The sequence below is a fragment of the Oreochromis niloticus genome, linkage group LG7 (genome assembly GCF_001858045.2).
Source record: "Oreochromis niloticus isolate F11D_XX linkage group LG7, O_niloticus_UMD_NMBU, whole genome shotgun sequence".
Lineage (NCBI taxonomy): Eukaryota > Metazoa > Chordata > Actinopteri > Cichliformes > Cichlidae > Oreochromis > Oreochromis niloticus.
In genome coordinates, this window is record NC_031972.2 from 15,847,282 (window position 1) to 15,865,413 (window position 18,132).

The following is an 18,132-nucleotide window of genomic DNA, read 5'->3' on the forward strand; positions in this document are numbered from 1 at the left end:
GCAGATTACAGCTGCATTTCAACATGAGCTATTTATAAAGGTTATCACATCCAGAGAACGAACAAGACAAAATGCCATGTGTGTTGGTAGCTTTAGGTGTTTTCCTGTAGCATGGCATGTCACAGAGGGGGGTTTCTGCTGATTAAAAATTGATGAGCAGCTGAGTGCCATGTAGCCTGAGCCGAGCATTCCTGCAGTCTTTCATGTTGTGTGTGTGTGTGTGTGTAGGCTGAGCTTGAGACACAGGCTGTGGCTGCACTATTGTGAAGGTATCATATATACTAAAGATCACATTTCACCTGCTGCGTCTGTGTGCTTAAGGGGAAAAAAGCGAGAGAGCTCAGAAATATGATTTAAAATCCATCTTCACATGTTTCTGGTGTCATTATTGCTTAGTTTTTGTGCGGCATCCATTTATTCCATGTACTGACCTGAGAAGTATTTTCCTTCCTTTTTTCCTGTCCTGTTGTATTAAGATGTTAAGCGACAGCTTTATTAATTTCTCAAGTCATTCTTAATATTGTGAAAACAGTTTCGATGGTTGCTTCTTAAGATCTGTTTCTGATTACAAAATTCATCTGTTAAAATAGAGGACCAGATCCAAAGTCATTGTTATCTTTAAAAAAGGACAATGATGCAATTTTTGTAATTTTCCTCTGTTCACCCATTGAATATATTTGTATTTATATAGTGCCACAAATACAACAGCAGTTGCCTCAAGGCGCGTTATATTCTAAGCTAAAAACTTGCAATAATACAGAGAAAACCCCAAGAATCAAGAGTGGGAAGGAAAAACTCCCTTATGACAGGAAGAAACCTCCAGGAGAACCAGACTCAGGGAGGGGCAGCCAGGGAGGGGCTGCTGTGACTGGTTGTGGGTGAGGGGATTTCCAATAGGCCAAATTTAATATGTCAATTCCACAGGCACTAATAGACTCCCATATCATCAGAGATGCAGACTCTTGAATTGAACGCTGACAACGTGTCCACATTTTCCAAAAGAATTTCAAATTTAGATTTGTCTGACCACACAACAGTTTTCCACTTGGCCTCAGTTCAATGTAAATGAGCTTTGACTCACAGCAGACGCTGGCGTTTCTGGACCATGTGCTCGTATAGTGTTCTTGAGCCCATGCATATGTGACAGAATGTTTTTAATGCAGCGCCATCTGAGTGCCCAAAGATCCAGGGCATCCAAAACGGTTTTTCAGGCTTGCTCACAGAGATTTCTCCAGATTGTCTGAATCTTTTCATAATATACTGTAGATGATTAGATACTTAGTGTTAGTAACTTTATATGAACCAGCATGATTCTGAAATCTAAGGAGGTTGGAAAGAAAAGCCACTGGACTTTTCATGTTCAGTTCATGAACTGAAGAAGCTTCTGGGATGAGAGGTGAAACATCTTCAAGAAACTTAAACAAGTCCAGTCACCTTTCTTTCCAAGCTCCTTAGATTACAATGACCTGGATGACTGAGAACCTTCACAGACTATTCTGAAAGGATTCCACAATTTTTAGATGCATTGTTTACAGATTAGAGAGTACAGCCCCGTCTGCTTCACAATTCATCCTGCTACTGCTTAGACCAGCAGTCAAAATCATCAATAAACAGCAGTTGGTTCCACTGGCACCATCACTGTCAGGTTGCTGGGTCTTTTGAGTTTGACTTTATTGTGTTTTTGTGACCCTTTGTATTATAATGATGGTTTAAGTTCAAGTTTTACAGTTTAGCCTCGAGTCTAGTTCTTTCTGTGTTTAAGTTTTCTGGTATTCCCAGTTTATGGTTTGTCTGAGGTTCCTTGTGTGTGTTTGTCTCACCCCTGTGTTACTTGTGAGTCTGTCACGTCATCTGTGTTTACGTCTCCCTCGCCCTCTGAGTGTGTGTGTGTGTGTGTGTGTGTGTGTGTGTGTGTGTGTGTGTGTCTTTGAATTTCATCTCATGTTCCTGTTTGTGTTCCCCTCCTTGTTTTTCATTCCATGTCTCTCCTGTCTGTCATGTGCATCAATGTGTGTTCTCCCCAACCGGTCATGTCTCTCCTCTCTCCCTCCCTCCGTGTCTCGTCTCCCTTAACAGTTTCCATGTTTCCCTCTTTGTGTCTCCTCCCTTTGTCTCCCCAGACTGTCTTGTTCCTATGTACATTCCTTCCTTCTGGCCCTGGTGTCAAGCTGCGTTTCTGAGTCTGTGTTTTATTTCCTGTTTTATTTTGACAGTCTATCGTCCAGTGTTTAGTGTGTTTAGTTTTGCTTTCCCCATCACTTATGCCTATTTGTTCCAGCTGTGTTCCCATGTGTTTCCACTTTCCTTGTCTTCTCTGAGTGTATAAATTGTCTCTGTCTCCCTCAGTCCCTTGTCAGTGCGTCCGTTAACACTCCCTCGTGTCTCCATGGTATTTCCAAGTGTTTCAGGTGTTATTTATTTCGTTTTCCCAGTTTAGGTTTTTTATGATTAGTTCTTCGTTTAATTTGATTTCCCTGTTTTGTTCATTTCTGTTATCAGCCACAATAAATGTCTCGTTTTTTGTTAAGTCTAGTCGATTCTCCTTTGTCTGAAAATTGAGCTGTATAGAAGAAAATGTTGGTAATTCCCAAACACTCAATTCAATACTTTTGTTAAAAGAGTAAAAAGTATGGATCCAACTGTAGCTAACTGAGATGTCACTGGTCTGATTTACTCAAATCAGCTGTGTCTTGTACCTAGCCGCAACACAGTTTCTATTTTCTGTAACCAGTTATTCTTCACAGCATCACATTCATTTGAAATAAAATAAAAATTAAATACAGTGCTTGTTCATACAAAATGCAGAATGTGGAGTTAGACCCTCATTACTTACACTGGGGTTATGCCATCCCTGAGACATGTCTTGAGCACACAGAGGAGGAACCCTTAAAGTAACCAAAACTTGTTTGATGTTCGAAGTTCAAATGATGAGTTTGCAAATGGTGACATCCATCTTTTCTATACAGTCTATGAGTTTATGGCCAGATTTCTGGGAGTCCCCCAGAGCATGCTGTGCACTAGTGATTGATTTATAGAGAGAAGGAGAAAAATCTCTTTTAATGTTTTTGCTCATTTACCAATACTTTATAAATCGGCCACTAATATATTAATAATAATAATAATAACATTTTAGTAGCCAGGTTGTCGAAAAATACTTGGCAGGATCTTTTACTACAACTGGCAACAACAGCGGTATTTTTCACAACCTGGCAATCCAAAACTGTTCGTCATTGATAGACAACCAGTGACATGCAGTAACATCAACAACTCTCTCAACAATAAATCTTTTAGTTACAACCAAACATTTCCAATTTACATGTTTAAGCTGACTAATTCTACACTGGGGACCATTTCCTGCTACGGACCAGGAGTGATACTTAAGAGATCGAAAATTAAATTTCCATTGACATTTTTTTTCTTAAGTGAGCCTCAGCCTGAAGTCATGCATCTTGAACTTCACTTTGCGCTCCAGGATACCGAGAAGCTTCGCGCACGGGATAATTGACTGTGATGTAACAGCGGCAGCAACCTGGAGAAGAATAAGCCGCTCTGAATGGTGCTTTTTGCTGCAGAGCTTCAAGCAACAAATTGTGTCCACTTGAAATGCACCATTAATGAAGAGTCTATGTGTAAGAGAGAGAGAGAGAAGGGGGGAGAGAAAGTGAGGGAGAGAGCGAGGGCGACCACACAGTAAACGCACAGCTCCTATGGCAGATCCGTTCCGCTTCACTATCACGCAGTGAACAGTTTTTTGGCTCTGAAGGAAGAGCTGCAAAAAAACAAAAGCAGTTGGAATACCAGTTGTGGGGCTTTTTTGTTTTTTGATCAGCAGTTGTCGGAGTTTGCGCCGCAGTGATGTCCAAGCGCTCTTAGCGGGTTAGGGGTGGAGAAAGACGTCCGTTTGCCGTTTGCTGTCGCCTTGTCCGCTGGACTAACATCGCATGGGGACATGAGCAGTGTGGATCCATCCTCTAACAAACTGTTGACTTTCAATCAGCGGTAAAAAACAAAAGACATACCTGTGTGAATGCCGCTCACTCATCTGTTGATTGCATGCTGTCGTATCTCCTGCAGCACTCGCATATTTTACGCAGCTGAAAGCAAATTAGGCTGGAAATACCTGCCCTGGTGTCTTCCAGCGATGTCACAATTTGTCGGTGCGCAAAGTGCGCATTGGCACCTGCTAGATCCGCGACTTGTTTGTGCACTAACTGGCAGGTTTTGGTCGAGTTCTGGCTACTTTACATGAGAGGTGCATGATTTATCGATCTTTGCTCATTTACTTCTGTTAACTAAAAGAATCCACAAGTCTCCAGTCTGGAAGTAAAAAGCTCCTCAACGTACAGTTTTTAATTAACGAATTACTGTCGTTAGTTTTAAACATTAAAAACAAACGAAAGCAAACCAAATTGGTTCTTTTATTGTCTTTCATTTTTCCCCCCCGAGAGAACAGACATCACAGGCGCTATGTGCATGGAAAAATATGAATTATTCATAACCTGCTTTTCAGTTCAAGGTGTGGAGGTGCATTCGGCATTCTGGCTTTGTGTCAGTATAACATATGTGGGCCACACTGAAGGCAGGCATCTGGCTTAAGCTGAGCAGCTGAGTTTAGATGTAGTCCAAGGTTGCTTACTGTGTGGGAGCTCATTTCCAGCTTCTTCTTCTAGATGGGAAATGCCACCGCTGCAGCTCTTTTAGCAGCTTAAAAGGAAGAGCTTTGGGCTGCAGTGACAGCTGAACACAGAGACTGGGTGTATAGGAAATACTCTGAGGTGCCAGCAGCATACTGCAGCGTGTGTGTGAAGATGACTGTGAAATGTCCATTCTTAAAATGATTTCTAACATCGATGATCTGGATTGTTTTGCCCCATTTTGTGTGATTTCTGCATAATCTTAGCTTTGCAAATTGTGACTTAGTTTTATTGGGAATAATTCATAAGCCCTTATAGAAAAGTTAATGAGTAGTAGTTACTTTGCATACATATACTGTAGTGTGCTGTCCAGCTCTGTCAGTAACTTCACCTTGATATTTACATGCAAATTTTCTATATCACATCCTAGAGTGCACAATAAGAAATTATAATTGGGATAGTGAATGTTTAATTAACAAATTAGTTTAAGGAATTTCTCATACTACCCAAAAATAGTCTTCCAGTTGGTAGTATAACATCATATTTTTGCAGTAATTCCTAATATTTATAGTATTTCTTCATGTGTTGTTATGACAGCCTATGTTGGAAAGCCTTCAAAATGTGACATTATTTCTGAATTGTGTACCAGCTAATGGACATTTTATGTCGGCCCCAAAAGTCTTTTGCTTGGCATTGTTCCTGCTCCTGTTGGCATTGCAGGTTTCTCCTTTTCTCTCATAAACAAATCCCATTTTGTTGTGATTAAAGAGTCACACAGTGCTTAATGTAATAGGAAAAAATGACTGGTTTAGTCTCGTGGAGCAGTTGGAGGTTTCGTGTGATGGTTGTACTCTACATTTCACTCCATTTCAAAGGCTGCTGTCCATTGTCTTGTGACAGAAACCACAATTTGTAACCTCTCCTGTACTGCATTACTGAGGGCAGCACTTGAGTAATGAATATCCATCGTACCTTGTTCGTTTTGAAGCGATTTCTCTTTGCTCTGAGCTTTCAAAGTCATTTTTCTTTGGCTAACAGCCATTATGCTGCTGGAAAGTGATTGTCTGGGCTGCTGTGGTGCAGAGTTCAAGCTATGATGTCTAAACATATGGGCGGCTTCAAATGCGGGACTATAATTTCAGCTGTGCTATATCTCAAAACCATGTAATGACACACCATGTCAGGAGAGTGAGGTAGCTTGATGGGCTTACAGCCAGTCATGCAAGCCTGAAAGTGGACTAGCTGTTCTGATGCAAACAAGGTGATGTGAAGCAGGTGTAAAGTTCATCATGTACACATTTTTAGTACACTGTGTTACAGACACAGACAGCAGGGGGTGGGAGGAATGGTATATAGATTAACTATCTATATTGATTTCAGAGTTGAGGATTTTAATGTCGTTATGAAATATATAAATACACTCACTGGTTACCTTATCGGATACACTTTACCAGTACACTTTACTTGGACACCTTTTAGCTTAAAAACGTCCTTAATTCTGTGTGCTCGAAACATTCCTTATACATGATCATGATTGACATGATGGCATCACACAGTTGCTCCAGATTTCTTGGCTGTATTTGATCTCCTGTTCCAGGACGTTCTATTAGACTGTGATCTGGTGACTATGGAGGCAGTTTGAGTACAGTGAACAGACTGTCATGTACAGGAAGGCAGTGTGAGATGATTTGAGCTTTGTGACGTCACACATTATCCTGCAGTAAGCACCCACGAGAAGATCTGTGCACTGTAGTCATAAAGGGATGGACATGGTTAGCAGCAATACTCGGGTAGGATGTGGTGTTTAAGAGTGGTTTAAAGTGTGCCAAGAAACTATCCCCCACACTATAACACCACCAGCACCAACCTTAACCTTTGCTAGAAGGCAGAATGGAGCCATGCATTCCTGTTGTTTACAACTGATTCCGATCCTACCATCCGAATGTTGCAGCACAACTCGATACTAATCAGGCCTTGCAGCTTTTTTCTGATCTTCTGTTGTCCAATTTTGGTGAGCCTGCGTGAACCGTAACCTCAGTTTCCTGTTCTTAGCTGACAGGAGTGGCACCTGGTGTGATCTTCTCCTTCTGCAGCCCATCTGCTTAAAGCTTCGGCATGTTGGGATGCTTTTCTGCATGCCTTAGATGTAGCCAGTGGTTGAGTTAGTATTGGTTGGTTATCAGCTTAAGGCAGTTTGGTCATTCTCCTTTGACTCCTATGGTCAATAAGGCATTTTTACCCAGAGAACTGTGATTCTCTGTGAACCTGTGTGTGTAGAACACCAACAATGAAGCGACGTTCAAATCTCCTTTTTTCTTCATTCTTGTGCTCAGTTTGAATTTCAGCAGGTCGTCCTTGGCTATGTCTACATGTTAAAATGTACTGAATTGCTCCTGTGTGATTGGCTGAAAGAATAGCTACATTAACAATCAGTTAAACAGGTGTACCCCATATTGTCACCAGTGAGTATGTGTATAAATTGGAATATATACTTGAAAACTTGTCTGTGTTACACTCCTGCAGCTCTGTTCTCTGACAGGTACATGTTCCTCATCACATTCAGGGCACTTCACTCCCGCAGCTTGTTCCACCTCTCTAATAGTTTGTTAGCACAGCTTGAATGTTGCTTATCTGTTTGGTCTGACTGAAACCACCTTGAGCACAAACAGCACAAACAAGCAACTGGCTACACCTCACACGTGTTAAAATACCTTTCATTTTACAAGTGTTTTCCAGAACATACGAAGATGTAGCCTCGGTCTGGCAACAATGTTTTTCCCTTTGAGCCTTATGGAGGTTATGAGGTTTTGAAAAAAATAAACAAATCAAAATAAGTCAAAAATGATCAGTTGTAAAGATTTGATTACTCTGCATGCAGAACCACTTGTACATGCATCTTTCTCACAGTTCAGCCCCAACTCAAAAAATGAGAATCTTCATGCATCATTGGAAGCTCCAAACTAATAAAATGAAGAAAATGAGCTTCACTGGGAGATGCAGTGGTTCTCATTAAGGAGATGGTTGAAGTAATTTCACCTAATCACCTTCCTCCAAGATAGAGTCCCTTTCATGACCCTCTCTCACAGAGGTACAGTGAAGGGCAGCGACTCCCATTATGGGCAGAAAAACCCACAGCACATATAGTTCAAGGTATTGTCGTGCTGGACCACTTTCTTAATCGCATCTCTGTAGAAGAGGCAAGAATGAGGGATGGGAGAGTGTAAGGAGAAGATGATGGATACATCCTGTAGTTTGCACACACACACACACACACACACACACACACACACACACACACACACACAAATGCAACCTTTAAGCCTGAGTGGGCATTATGTATTAACAGCCCTATCTCTGCCTTTATCTCGTCTGCAGAGACAAATAAACCTTACCACAGAGGGAGGAGTTAAATGGAGGTAGAAGGGAAATAGAGGGCGTTGGCTAAAAAGGAAGAGGAACCTAAACATGGGGGTCATAATAGGCAATCGTGGTACATGATACATGGTAACACAAGATATTCAAAATGTGGAAGGTATACAGCTAATAGCACAATGTTATTCACTGAATCAAGCTGAACACCCATCACTTAATCTGTTGAGTTAGCTTTCAGGAACAATGGCTAATATTTTGGGGCTTCTGGTGTCACCGGTGGATCTCTAGTTGAGGACTTCCTGTACCATTGTTTCCTATGCAGATTACTTTTGAAAAACTAATAAAAGGCAGCAGCATTGTGAGACTATATATGGTTTTAATGCCAGTACTTAGTAGAGAAATCCTTGTTCACAGCACAGCTGTAAGATTCTTCTTGTAGTCTGTCTCCAGGTTTGCAGACATCCCTGGAGGGATTTTAGCCCACTCCTCTTTACAGAAACTCTATAAATTCTTTTGGTTTCTTGGCGGCTGCTTGGCAGCTCGAAGCGTCAGCTTCCTTTATAGATTTTCTATAGGATTGAGGTCTGGAGATTTGCTAGGTCACTCCGTAGCCTTGAAGAGCTTCTTCTTCTTCTTATTTGCCTTGGTGGTATGTTTTGTGTCATTGTCATGCTGGAAGACTCATCCACGACCCATCTTCAGTGTTCAGGAGGTTCTGGTCCAACACTACGCTACTGTTCATTGCCCCCTCAATGAGATGAAGTTGTCCAGCACCCTTAGCAGAAAAACATCCCCAAAGCATCATGTTTCCACCTCCATGCTTGACTGTGGGGATTTTGTTCTTTGGGCCATACTCAGCATTTCACTTCCGCCAACCACGGTGGGTTGAGTTGATGCCTGAGAGCCTCGTTTCGGTTTAATCTGTCCACAGCTCAAGCCTTCTCTGGATCATTTCATGTTCACTGGCAAACTTAAGAGAAGCTTCTATATGTGCCTTCTTGAATAGGAGGATGTTGTGGGCTATGTAAGACTTCAGTCCATTACAGCATAGTGTGTTCCCAATGATGTTCTTGGTGACTGTCTGTAGTCCCTTCAAATCATTAACGAGCTCCTCCTGTGTAGTTTTGGACTGATCCATGACCTTTATGGGGCGATCGTGGCTCAAGAGTTGGCAGTTTGTCTTGTAATCGGAAGGTTGCCGGTTCAAGCCCGGGCTCAGACAGTCTCGGTCGTTGTGTCCTTGGGCAAGACACTTCACCCGTTGCCTACTGGTGGTGGTCAGAAGGGCCGATGGCGATCGCGCCATCGGCCCTTCTGACCACCACCAGTAGGCAGCCTCGTTTCTGTCAGTCTGCCCCAGCGCAGCTGTGGCTACAATGTAGCTTGCCATCACCAATGGGTGAATGACTGATTGCAATGAAGCGCTTTGGGGTCCTTGAGGACTAAGTAAAAGCACTATACAAATACAGGCCATTTACCATTTTATCATGATCATCCTCATCCCAAAAGGCAAGATCTTGCATTGATCTCCAAATCAAAGGCAACTGATTATTATATACTTCTTTCATTTTTGAATAATCGCATCAATAGCTGTTAAGTTCTCACCAAGCCTCTTCGTGATGGTCTTTTAGCCCACTCCAGTGTTGTACAGGTTTGGTTGTAGTCTGTGTGACACGTGTACAAAGACAGTCAGAATATCAACCAAACATCCAGAAAAAACAAAATAAAACACTGTCTATCCATTAAAATGGAACTACCATAAATAGTAGAGACTTCTTATCTCTGGAAGAAATCTTATTAAATTCAAAAGGGGATCAAATAATTATTTCCCCTCACAGCATTTGGCAATTGCACTCCTTATGTTTTGTCCTTATTGTGGGTTGATTACTGCACCCAGTATGATCCCGTTCAAATGTGATTGGTTAGGAGAAGATGGATTACAGGTGGACTGAATACAGAGAGCAGAAAGCTTCTGGTCTTACCACTTGCCTTTAATCCTACTCTCATAAGTTAAATGTATAAAATCATAAAGGCCGTTAAAGATTTAAGCAGTTCTGTGATGGGTCACACACACTTGTGCTTGTGTTTGAACAGTTTGTCCTGAAGCATCAACTAGCATACTGTACCGATGAGAACATGCAACTTCAGTTTTCACGCAGTTGCTGCGTGACAGCCGAATAACTTTTAACTCCCACAAACTTCCTCTCCAACAGTTATGTCTGTAGTGATACTGCAAGTTGTGAGATATTTGCCCAGATCCATGTGTACTCAGTGTGTATGCTTGTGAAGAAAAACATGTCTCATATGTGAGCATGAACTGGTAGCGTAGCAGCACCTGTGATTGTCTATCCAGCTCTCTATCTTCAGTCTAATCTTATAAAATTCTATAGACAGAGAGGCATTGTTTCTGCCACTCTTCTCTTAACCTAATCACTTACTGGAACTTCTCTGATTAACATTTGAGGAAGGGAATGACACTGCACAGCATGACGAATTGCATTGCACATCCACTTCTATTTGGCAGTGCCATTGCTTCATAAATGGCTTTATTGCTAATAGGATTTAACTAGATTCTTATGACATTTAGCATTCCAAAGACATAAAGCGTCACAAAGGGAACTTTGAGAACGCTGCCTGCTGTGAATAGACAAATTAATTGATCGTTTTAGAATTATACTCGGCTCGCTTTTTCTTTTCAATTCATCTTTAAGATTTGAGGCTTTTTAAATTGCTACTAAGAATATCTTCTACATGGATAGCGTTGGATCGATAATAACACGATTGTCATGACTGAAAATAAGCAGTGATACATGGGTGTTTCAGCAGTACTGTAGGGCAATTCAGTGCTGTCATACTGAGGTCAGAGTCTCTTAGCAAAGTTTTCGTAGGGACGGAAACCAATATTCGGTCTTTTGTGTGGCGCACCGAGTGTCAAACCTGACATTTATAAACACAAAAACACTTGAATGACTGACCAGCTTTTGCTGTAATTTACTGAGAGGAAAGAAATCCACTTGTTTACTTCCTCTCAGTGTTAAATGATGAGATTCATGAAAGTGCCGTGTCTGTGTTAAATATGTTATAGCTGAGAGTTAGAGCTATGCTGTGATAAGCTTAGTGACTCAGATCTCTAATGCTATTGCTCTTTTCATCTACATCTCAGCTAGAATGAAAACTGGAGAACTTACACTTGTGCATGTTTTAGTGTTTTCAATTTGTCATCATTTTATTTTTCCTTAAACCAGAGAGAAAACAGCTCCTTATCTTTTGTCCCTTCTGTGCAATACTACTTTATGTCTGCATTATAATGCTTTTAGGACCAGATAACGTTATTCATATTGGAGAAACAATTAAATTTTTTGTATTAGTATTTTTTGACTTTTACGCATGCGTGTGTGTGTGTGTGTGTGTGTACGAGTGTGCACTGGTTTGAATCTGTCCCTGTGTCAACTCTGTGCGAGTGTGTATCACCAGCAGTCATCTCTTCACACCAATCTCCATCTATCACTCGAGCTTAATTCAATCAGGACCCCCATCTCAATCAGAAGTGAGTTGGACACAGCTCCCGGGTCAGTCACCGTGCTGCTGGCAGCCACACCATACTGAGAAACAGACAGAGAAAAGAAAAGAAAACCATAAGAAGGAAAGACAGAATATGAATTTAATGCCAATGAACAAAAGGACAAGTAGGATCACTGACAATGGAAAGAAGTGCCCTTTGGGTCATGGCAACCTTTTCGCTGACCCTTGCTTGAACTCTAAGAGTCTCACCCTTGTACCCCTGCCCTCTTCACTGCTTTCACCCGCCACCCCAGTTTTCGTTATTCCCCTCGGAACTTTTGATCCTACCTCTAAAAAATATCCTGTGCAAAGGGCAAGACGCAGTAGTTAAAGTGGTAAATTTGGAAAGGACAAATAATATAAAAGCACAGACAGCCACACATAGAATTCCCATATTACAGTACACAGTTCACATTTGTTAGTAATCCAATGTGAATACAAGCAGAAGATGATTACTTACCAATACTCACTTTGAAGGAGTGGCCACAAGTGGAAAAACTGGATTTGATTTTTTTTTTTCTTTAGACACTCACTGGCCACTGGCCGTGAGAACTACCTTAAATCTTCATGGCACAGATACAACATGGTGCTGGAAATATCCATCAGAGATTTTGGTACATGATGGCTCAGTAGCACCACACAGTTATTGCAGATTTGTCAGCTGTGCATCCATGATGCCAACCTCCCATTGCATTACATCCCAAAGTTGCTCTATTAGACTGAGATCTGGTGATTGTGGGGGCTATTTGAGTATAGTTAACTTAATGTCATGCTCAGGTAACTAGTTTGAGATGATCTGAGCTTTGTGACATGGTGTGTTATCATGCTGGGACAAAGGGATGGGATGCAACTGTTGTTGACAGAAATGGGACCCTGTGTGGTCTTCTGCTACTGTGGCCCATCTGCTTAAAGGTTGAACGTGTTAGAGTCAGTCAGAGATGCTCTTCTGCATACCTTAGTTTGAGTTAATGTTGCATTTCAATGTCACTTAAATCACCTTTTTTTCCTCTCATTCTGATACTCAGTTTGAAGTTAAGCAGGTTGTCCTGACCATGTTTCATGCCTAAATCCATTAATAAGCCTTGGAAGTAGCTGGTGAGTGTATGGTAAATACATAATAAATGGTATTATAGTCCTTTCGTGAGCATAGTGCATAAAAGAAGTAATAGGCATGTATGAATAATTAAATGGCTCTATCCTCTGGCGGCTCCACTGACCTAGTCACCCTGATTTTCCTACAATTGTCCAGGTGGTGCTTAGATGAAAAGTGAGACAGTAGTGTGAGGGGAGACGGCTTGTGGTGTGTTATAATGCATTAATAAACGTAATACTTTATAAAGACAACTTGAAAATGTTTATATATGACATAAGACTGACTGGTGGCATGTAAGTAAGGAGGACACCATGCATTAAGCAGTTAAGTGATGAGTCCCAGTAGCCTCAGGTGGCTCCAATGACTTATTCTTGTAGTGTGATTCACTACTGCCTGTCCTCACAGCACGTAGCTGAAAAGTGAGTGTTTCAAATGCAGTTGTCATTCAATAACTTTTTAAAGCAGTAAAAGTACATACCTGAGGCCATAGATATGCATAAATAAGACAAAATATCTCACGGTGTGATGAAATAGCTGGAAATTTAAGCACATTGATGGGCAGGATCATTGTATCAGCGCACCCAAACGTAGGTGTTAGCAGAGGAAAATAAGCAGGACATGTGCATGTGGAAAGAGTTAGCAGAAACCTGTTAGTATTTGCCTGTGGTCTCCAGCTTCTCCATTCACCGGGCCTCATAGGACTTTACCAGTCAAGTCAGACAGCTCTTCTTTTTCTTTTTGGTCTTCCTCATCAGTGTAAAAAAACACAGCTCAGTAACAGAAGCTAAAGAGGTTACCCAGTTGTGCAGACGCCTTCTTTGCATGCATTGCCTTGTAACCAAGTACTGTCTGAATGTGAAGAACGGTGAAACACAGACAAACACAAAAATGTGTTCTCTAGTAATATTATATTGTATATATTATGATAAAGAGACTGAAGAAAAACAGATGCTGCAAGTGCCACTTGTGTGTGAATGATGTCACAGTTTATGCATTGTATACGTATGTGATGAGACCACATAGGACATGCATCTGAGTCTGACCGTTCCTCTGTGTTACAGCTCTGCCTCAGAGGACTTGGGGTGCAGGCGTGGAGACTTCAGCAGGAAACACTATGGTTCGGTCGAGCTGGTGAGTCCCACCCACAGTGCACTCATGTCTTTGTTGCTCTCTTTTGTTTCTCAGCATGAGCATCTCCTTTTCTTCTTTCCTCTCATCCTCATCATTGATTCTTCTGTTGATGACCTCCTCTCTCTCTCTCTCTCTCTCTCTCTCTCTCTCTCTCTCTTGCTCTCTTGCTCTCTCTGTCTTTCCCACTCCCTGTTGGCATGGATGGTCAACAGAGGGGGACTGATGAGTCATGACATGCAGGGCGTGGTTCAGGCATGTGCTTTACCAGTGTGGATCACAACAGTTCTCCACTCAAAGTCATTTAATTCAATTTTGTTTTTATTAATAAAGCACAGTGTATTAATCTAATGGGATTTTAAAGTGTAAGGTAAACATCTCACGATAATATAGGGACAGATCTGACCATGGTTTGTGAGCAAGAGCTCGGCAACAGCAATGCAGGATGCTTTCTGCCTACCAGCCTCCAAACTTAATTTGTTTTGTTTTGATGCTGCTGGTGTAAAGCTGCGGCACAGTGTGTGTCTTTGTGGTTGATTACTAAGCTGTTGAGTCATTGTTGCCGTGGGGGAGCATGTGTGTATGTGTCTGTGCATGTGTGTAAGCGTACGCCCCTCCACTGTGAGCTGAGTCTGTACTTCCCGATAGCGCAGAGGGACAGGAAGTCCTAGGGTTTTCACGCAGCAATCGTACTTCCTACCAGAGACATATTGCGGGTTTGTCCATGAGTGTCGGGCACCACGTGCTCAGCAGATTAGTGATGAGGAGAAACCACATTGTGCCTATCAGCACTAGCATACAGACAGTGTGGACAGTGAAGTTGTGTGAGTGGGGAGTGTCAGTGAAAAAAATGAGAGGCTAGTATCCAGAAACTGTGAGTGTGAGACAGGGTGAGGTCACTAATAGCTTCAGTGACTTGTTGCAGTGGGTCAGTGGTGTCCTCTCATTTCATTACCTCTGCTACACCTTAAAATGTATTTTCTAGCATTAGCTCAGACCGTCACTATGCGAAGCAAGGTAAAAAGTGACTCTGACCTAGCATCGGGGATTTAATAGTAGTAAAACAAAATACGTAGATTATGTATTTTAATGTAAGTCATTTATAAACAGCCTTTTTAAAAATATGGATTTCATTTCTTTGTGGGCAGAGGTGTTATTGATTCATCTGAGACTGAAGTTTACAGCTCTTTTTTTCAATTTAGCCAACTACACCCTAGAATATACTGGCAGGTCTTGTATTAATAACTACTGTAAAATCAATAATAAAGGTGGAATTTGACAAGTGATACTAAAGAGCTTAAACTCAAATTGATGACTTCTAGCCTTCTTCTGCATGAGTCCACATTAGTTTTTACTGTAAGCCTTACCACAGATACTGCAGACTGCTTAGTTCCAGTAACCTCACATTAGTCCTTTGACCAATGCAACACAGTTGATCATTTGATATACTGGCAAAAACCCATCCTACGGGCAGTTTTTCGCATGCTGGCATCAAACTTGGTATGTCTTGATGCATGCTCAATCATCCAAATCCCAAAAGGTTGATTCATTCATCTGAACAAAATCAACCTTTTGGGATTTGGGATCCCAAGATTTGGGATTTTTGCTACATCCAGATGAACTGAATTAACCTTTTGGGACAAACTTGGTATGGTTACATGAGCATGGCTCTTTCAGTGTAGCAAGCAAATGTCTGGAAAGATTCCCCTTTCTCTGCCATCTGTTGTGACCCTCTTTCACCTTCAGTTCATGCCATGGAATTGTAAAGGTGCGTCAGATAGGAAATAAAAATTTGCCTGTTGTTAAAAATTAAACCCTCTCGTAAGCTTTAAATTGTACATGTAACGTGCCTATGAATGTGCAAACGCTATGTTCATTTTATGTGCATAAAAACAGGAGTGTACACTTATAAACCAGTGTTTTTATATACTGATACAAAGACAAAGAGTACTTTTTATTTGAAGTAAATATTTTGCCCAGTCACCATGTAGATGTTAGATGTTAGAAATATTGGTATCTTAGATAGCACCAATCAATCATCTAGGAGGAGTTTGGGAATAAACATACAGACATGCATACTCTGCAGTCATTATAGTATGATGATAACGGTTACGTCACAATATGAATTAATAACCAGATAACTCAACAAGATAACCCTTCTTCTTCCTTTTCACAACCTGTTGTGAAATAACATGTGAAATAAAATGAGAATTGAATTTGCTTATATTTGTGGACCTCTATTTTAAACAATGAACTTGCAGCCATCTGCCACTACAGGAAAAAAAGCAATGCAAAGCAGTTCTGCTCATTTTAGTTTTGTTATTTAGCCAGATGCTAAAATACAGAAACTGCAGCTTTATTGACATTTAAATGCATACAAAATGATAACAAGAAAAGAAATAATGATTTTCTGACCCACTTAAACTCCTTGGCTGCAACTATTTTGAATATTTTATTGATTTAATAGCATATTCTTAAAATAATTACCATGTTATGAAAGTCCAAAAAGTTGCAAATCCTGACATTTGACATCTCAGATCTTTAAATAATGTCTTAAATAATTGGTCTAAAGTATAAAAAAATCTACTCACTGCTATAAGATTACTAAGCAACATCACAGTGTATCTCTTGTGAAAGCTACAGTTTTCATTTTAAAGTGAGTTAGGTGTCGGGACAATTTCTTAGCCAGGTGCAATGGCTAATTGCTCAGGTGTTCACGCTTTCCTGGAAACATCACAATGAGAAGGCTTGACCCCTTCTAGCTGCTTGCCTATTCTGCCAGTTTCCATGCTAAGCTAAGCTAACTGGATGCTTGCAATTATAGTATTGTACTGTTATTGCACTGAGATTGCTATTGATCATCTCACCAGAGTCTGAGCAAAACATCAAACATTCATAATATGCATTTGTTTAACTGCCATGAGAATATGCCCTAAGTCTAGAACTTTTAGAGATTTACTTTTGAAGTTTAGTTTGACAGAATGGTTAACACATTTATCCATATGCTCTGAAGGAAGCTGGATAGGCTGTGTAGCTTATGTTAATCATAATAAACTTTAGTACAGCCACCTTTGTGCCTTTCTAATGCTATTATAGTGTATTCCAGATTAATTACAGGTTTCAGGTTGCATAATTCAACTAATTATTGGTGCTAAAACAAATTCACATAAAGCTTCAAAATAATCATTTCATCCAGGACGATTCGGTTAGTAAGACATGGCAATTTCAGGTGTGATAAAAGGCAAAACGGCATGTTTAAGAGACGAGGAAGTGGGCAGAAGGAAATTAAATACAGGGCTTGATAAACCACCTTTATATTCACAAAGGACCTCAGGGAGTATAACCACATTACTACATTACCTGTGGTATATTTTTGCGCCTCAACTCCGTAGTGAAATTAAGCTCTTGGCTTTCTGTGGGAGAAGAAATATAATTGCGTGTGTGTGAACATACAGCAGAAAGTGTTTTTGTCAAGTCTGGCACTCATGCTGCTTAAGGCTTTATGTCTCTGGGGGAGGCTTGTGCAAAGGTCGGGAACGAGTCTGTGGTAATTCAGGTTATGTTGCCTTTTAGCCAACAAACAGCTCTTTGTGTTGACAGCATTGAATCGATGTGCTCTGTGTCTGTTTGTCTCCCTAGTGTGGTGTTGGAAGGTTATTAGGACCTGACATTTCCTGCAAAGAATTATTCAATTGTTCTTAAAGTCACAATTACCTGTTATATGTGTGATGGTTAAAATGTTGTATGTCTGTCTTTGAGATGCTTCAGTGCACGTCTGCTGGGCTGTCAGAGCTGCAAGCACTCTGTGATGGCGATGCTGTGGCTTCACCTGTGGCGCCTGTGGTGGTGTGATGTTAATGTGGGCAGAGTAGTGTCCAGCAGAGATGACAATGTTGAGGTCAAAGCTTTCTGCAGAGACTAAGTTTGGGGCTCACTTGCAATGACACACAAGAAGGATGAAGTTAAGGCATGTGGCCAAGTAAAGCTGTGACTTGTTTGGGGAGTTTCAGTGTTTTTGCTGTGTTCTCTGTCAAGATGATCCCACACTGCTTCAGCAGTGTTGAAGTCCAGGATCTAGGGAGGCCAGTCCCTGACAGATAGTGTTCCATTTTGTGTTTTTCTATTCAGATATGTTTTTACTGGATTGGCAGTGTGTTTGTGATCATTATCATGTTGATAAAACAAAGCTGTTGCCAATTAGATTTTTTCCAGATGGTATTGCACGGTGAATCAAAATCTAATGGAACTTTTCTGCATTCATAGTTTTGATAAGACTCTCAATACACTGGCTGAAATGGGCCCTAAACCCCACATGCATGGAGAAGGAATATACTCAACATAATT

The 18,132-nt window shown here is 40.9% G+C and overlaps 1 protein-coding gene across 6 annotated transcripts in view; it reads left to right on the top strand.

The window, feature by feature from the left end:
• Nucleotides 1-18,132, top strand: part of garnl3 (GTPase activating Rap/RanGAP domain like 3) — a 79,874-nt gene that overhangs the window by 16,405 nt on the left and 45,337 nt on the right. For 5 of the 6 annotated variants that reach the window (XM_013274068.3, XM_005454548.4, XM_005454546.4 and 2 more), the window contains one exon: nt 13,722-13,791. In XM_013274068.3, coding sequence (XP_013129522.1) covers nt 13,722-13,791 — 70 coding nt within the window. Of the gene's footprint in view, nt 1-3,491; nt 4,000-13,721; nt 13,792-18,132 lie in introns of those variants that run through there. The other variant, XM_005454547.4, reaches the window with a different exon arrangement.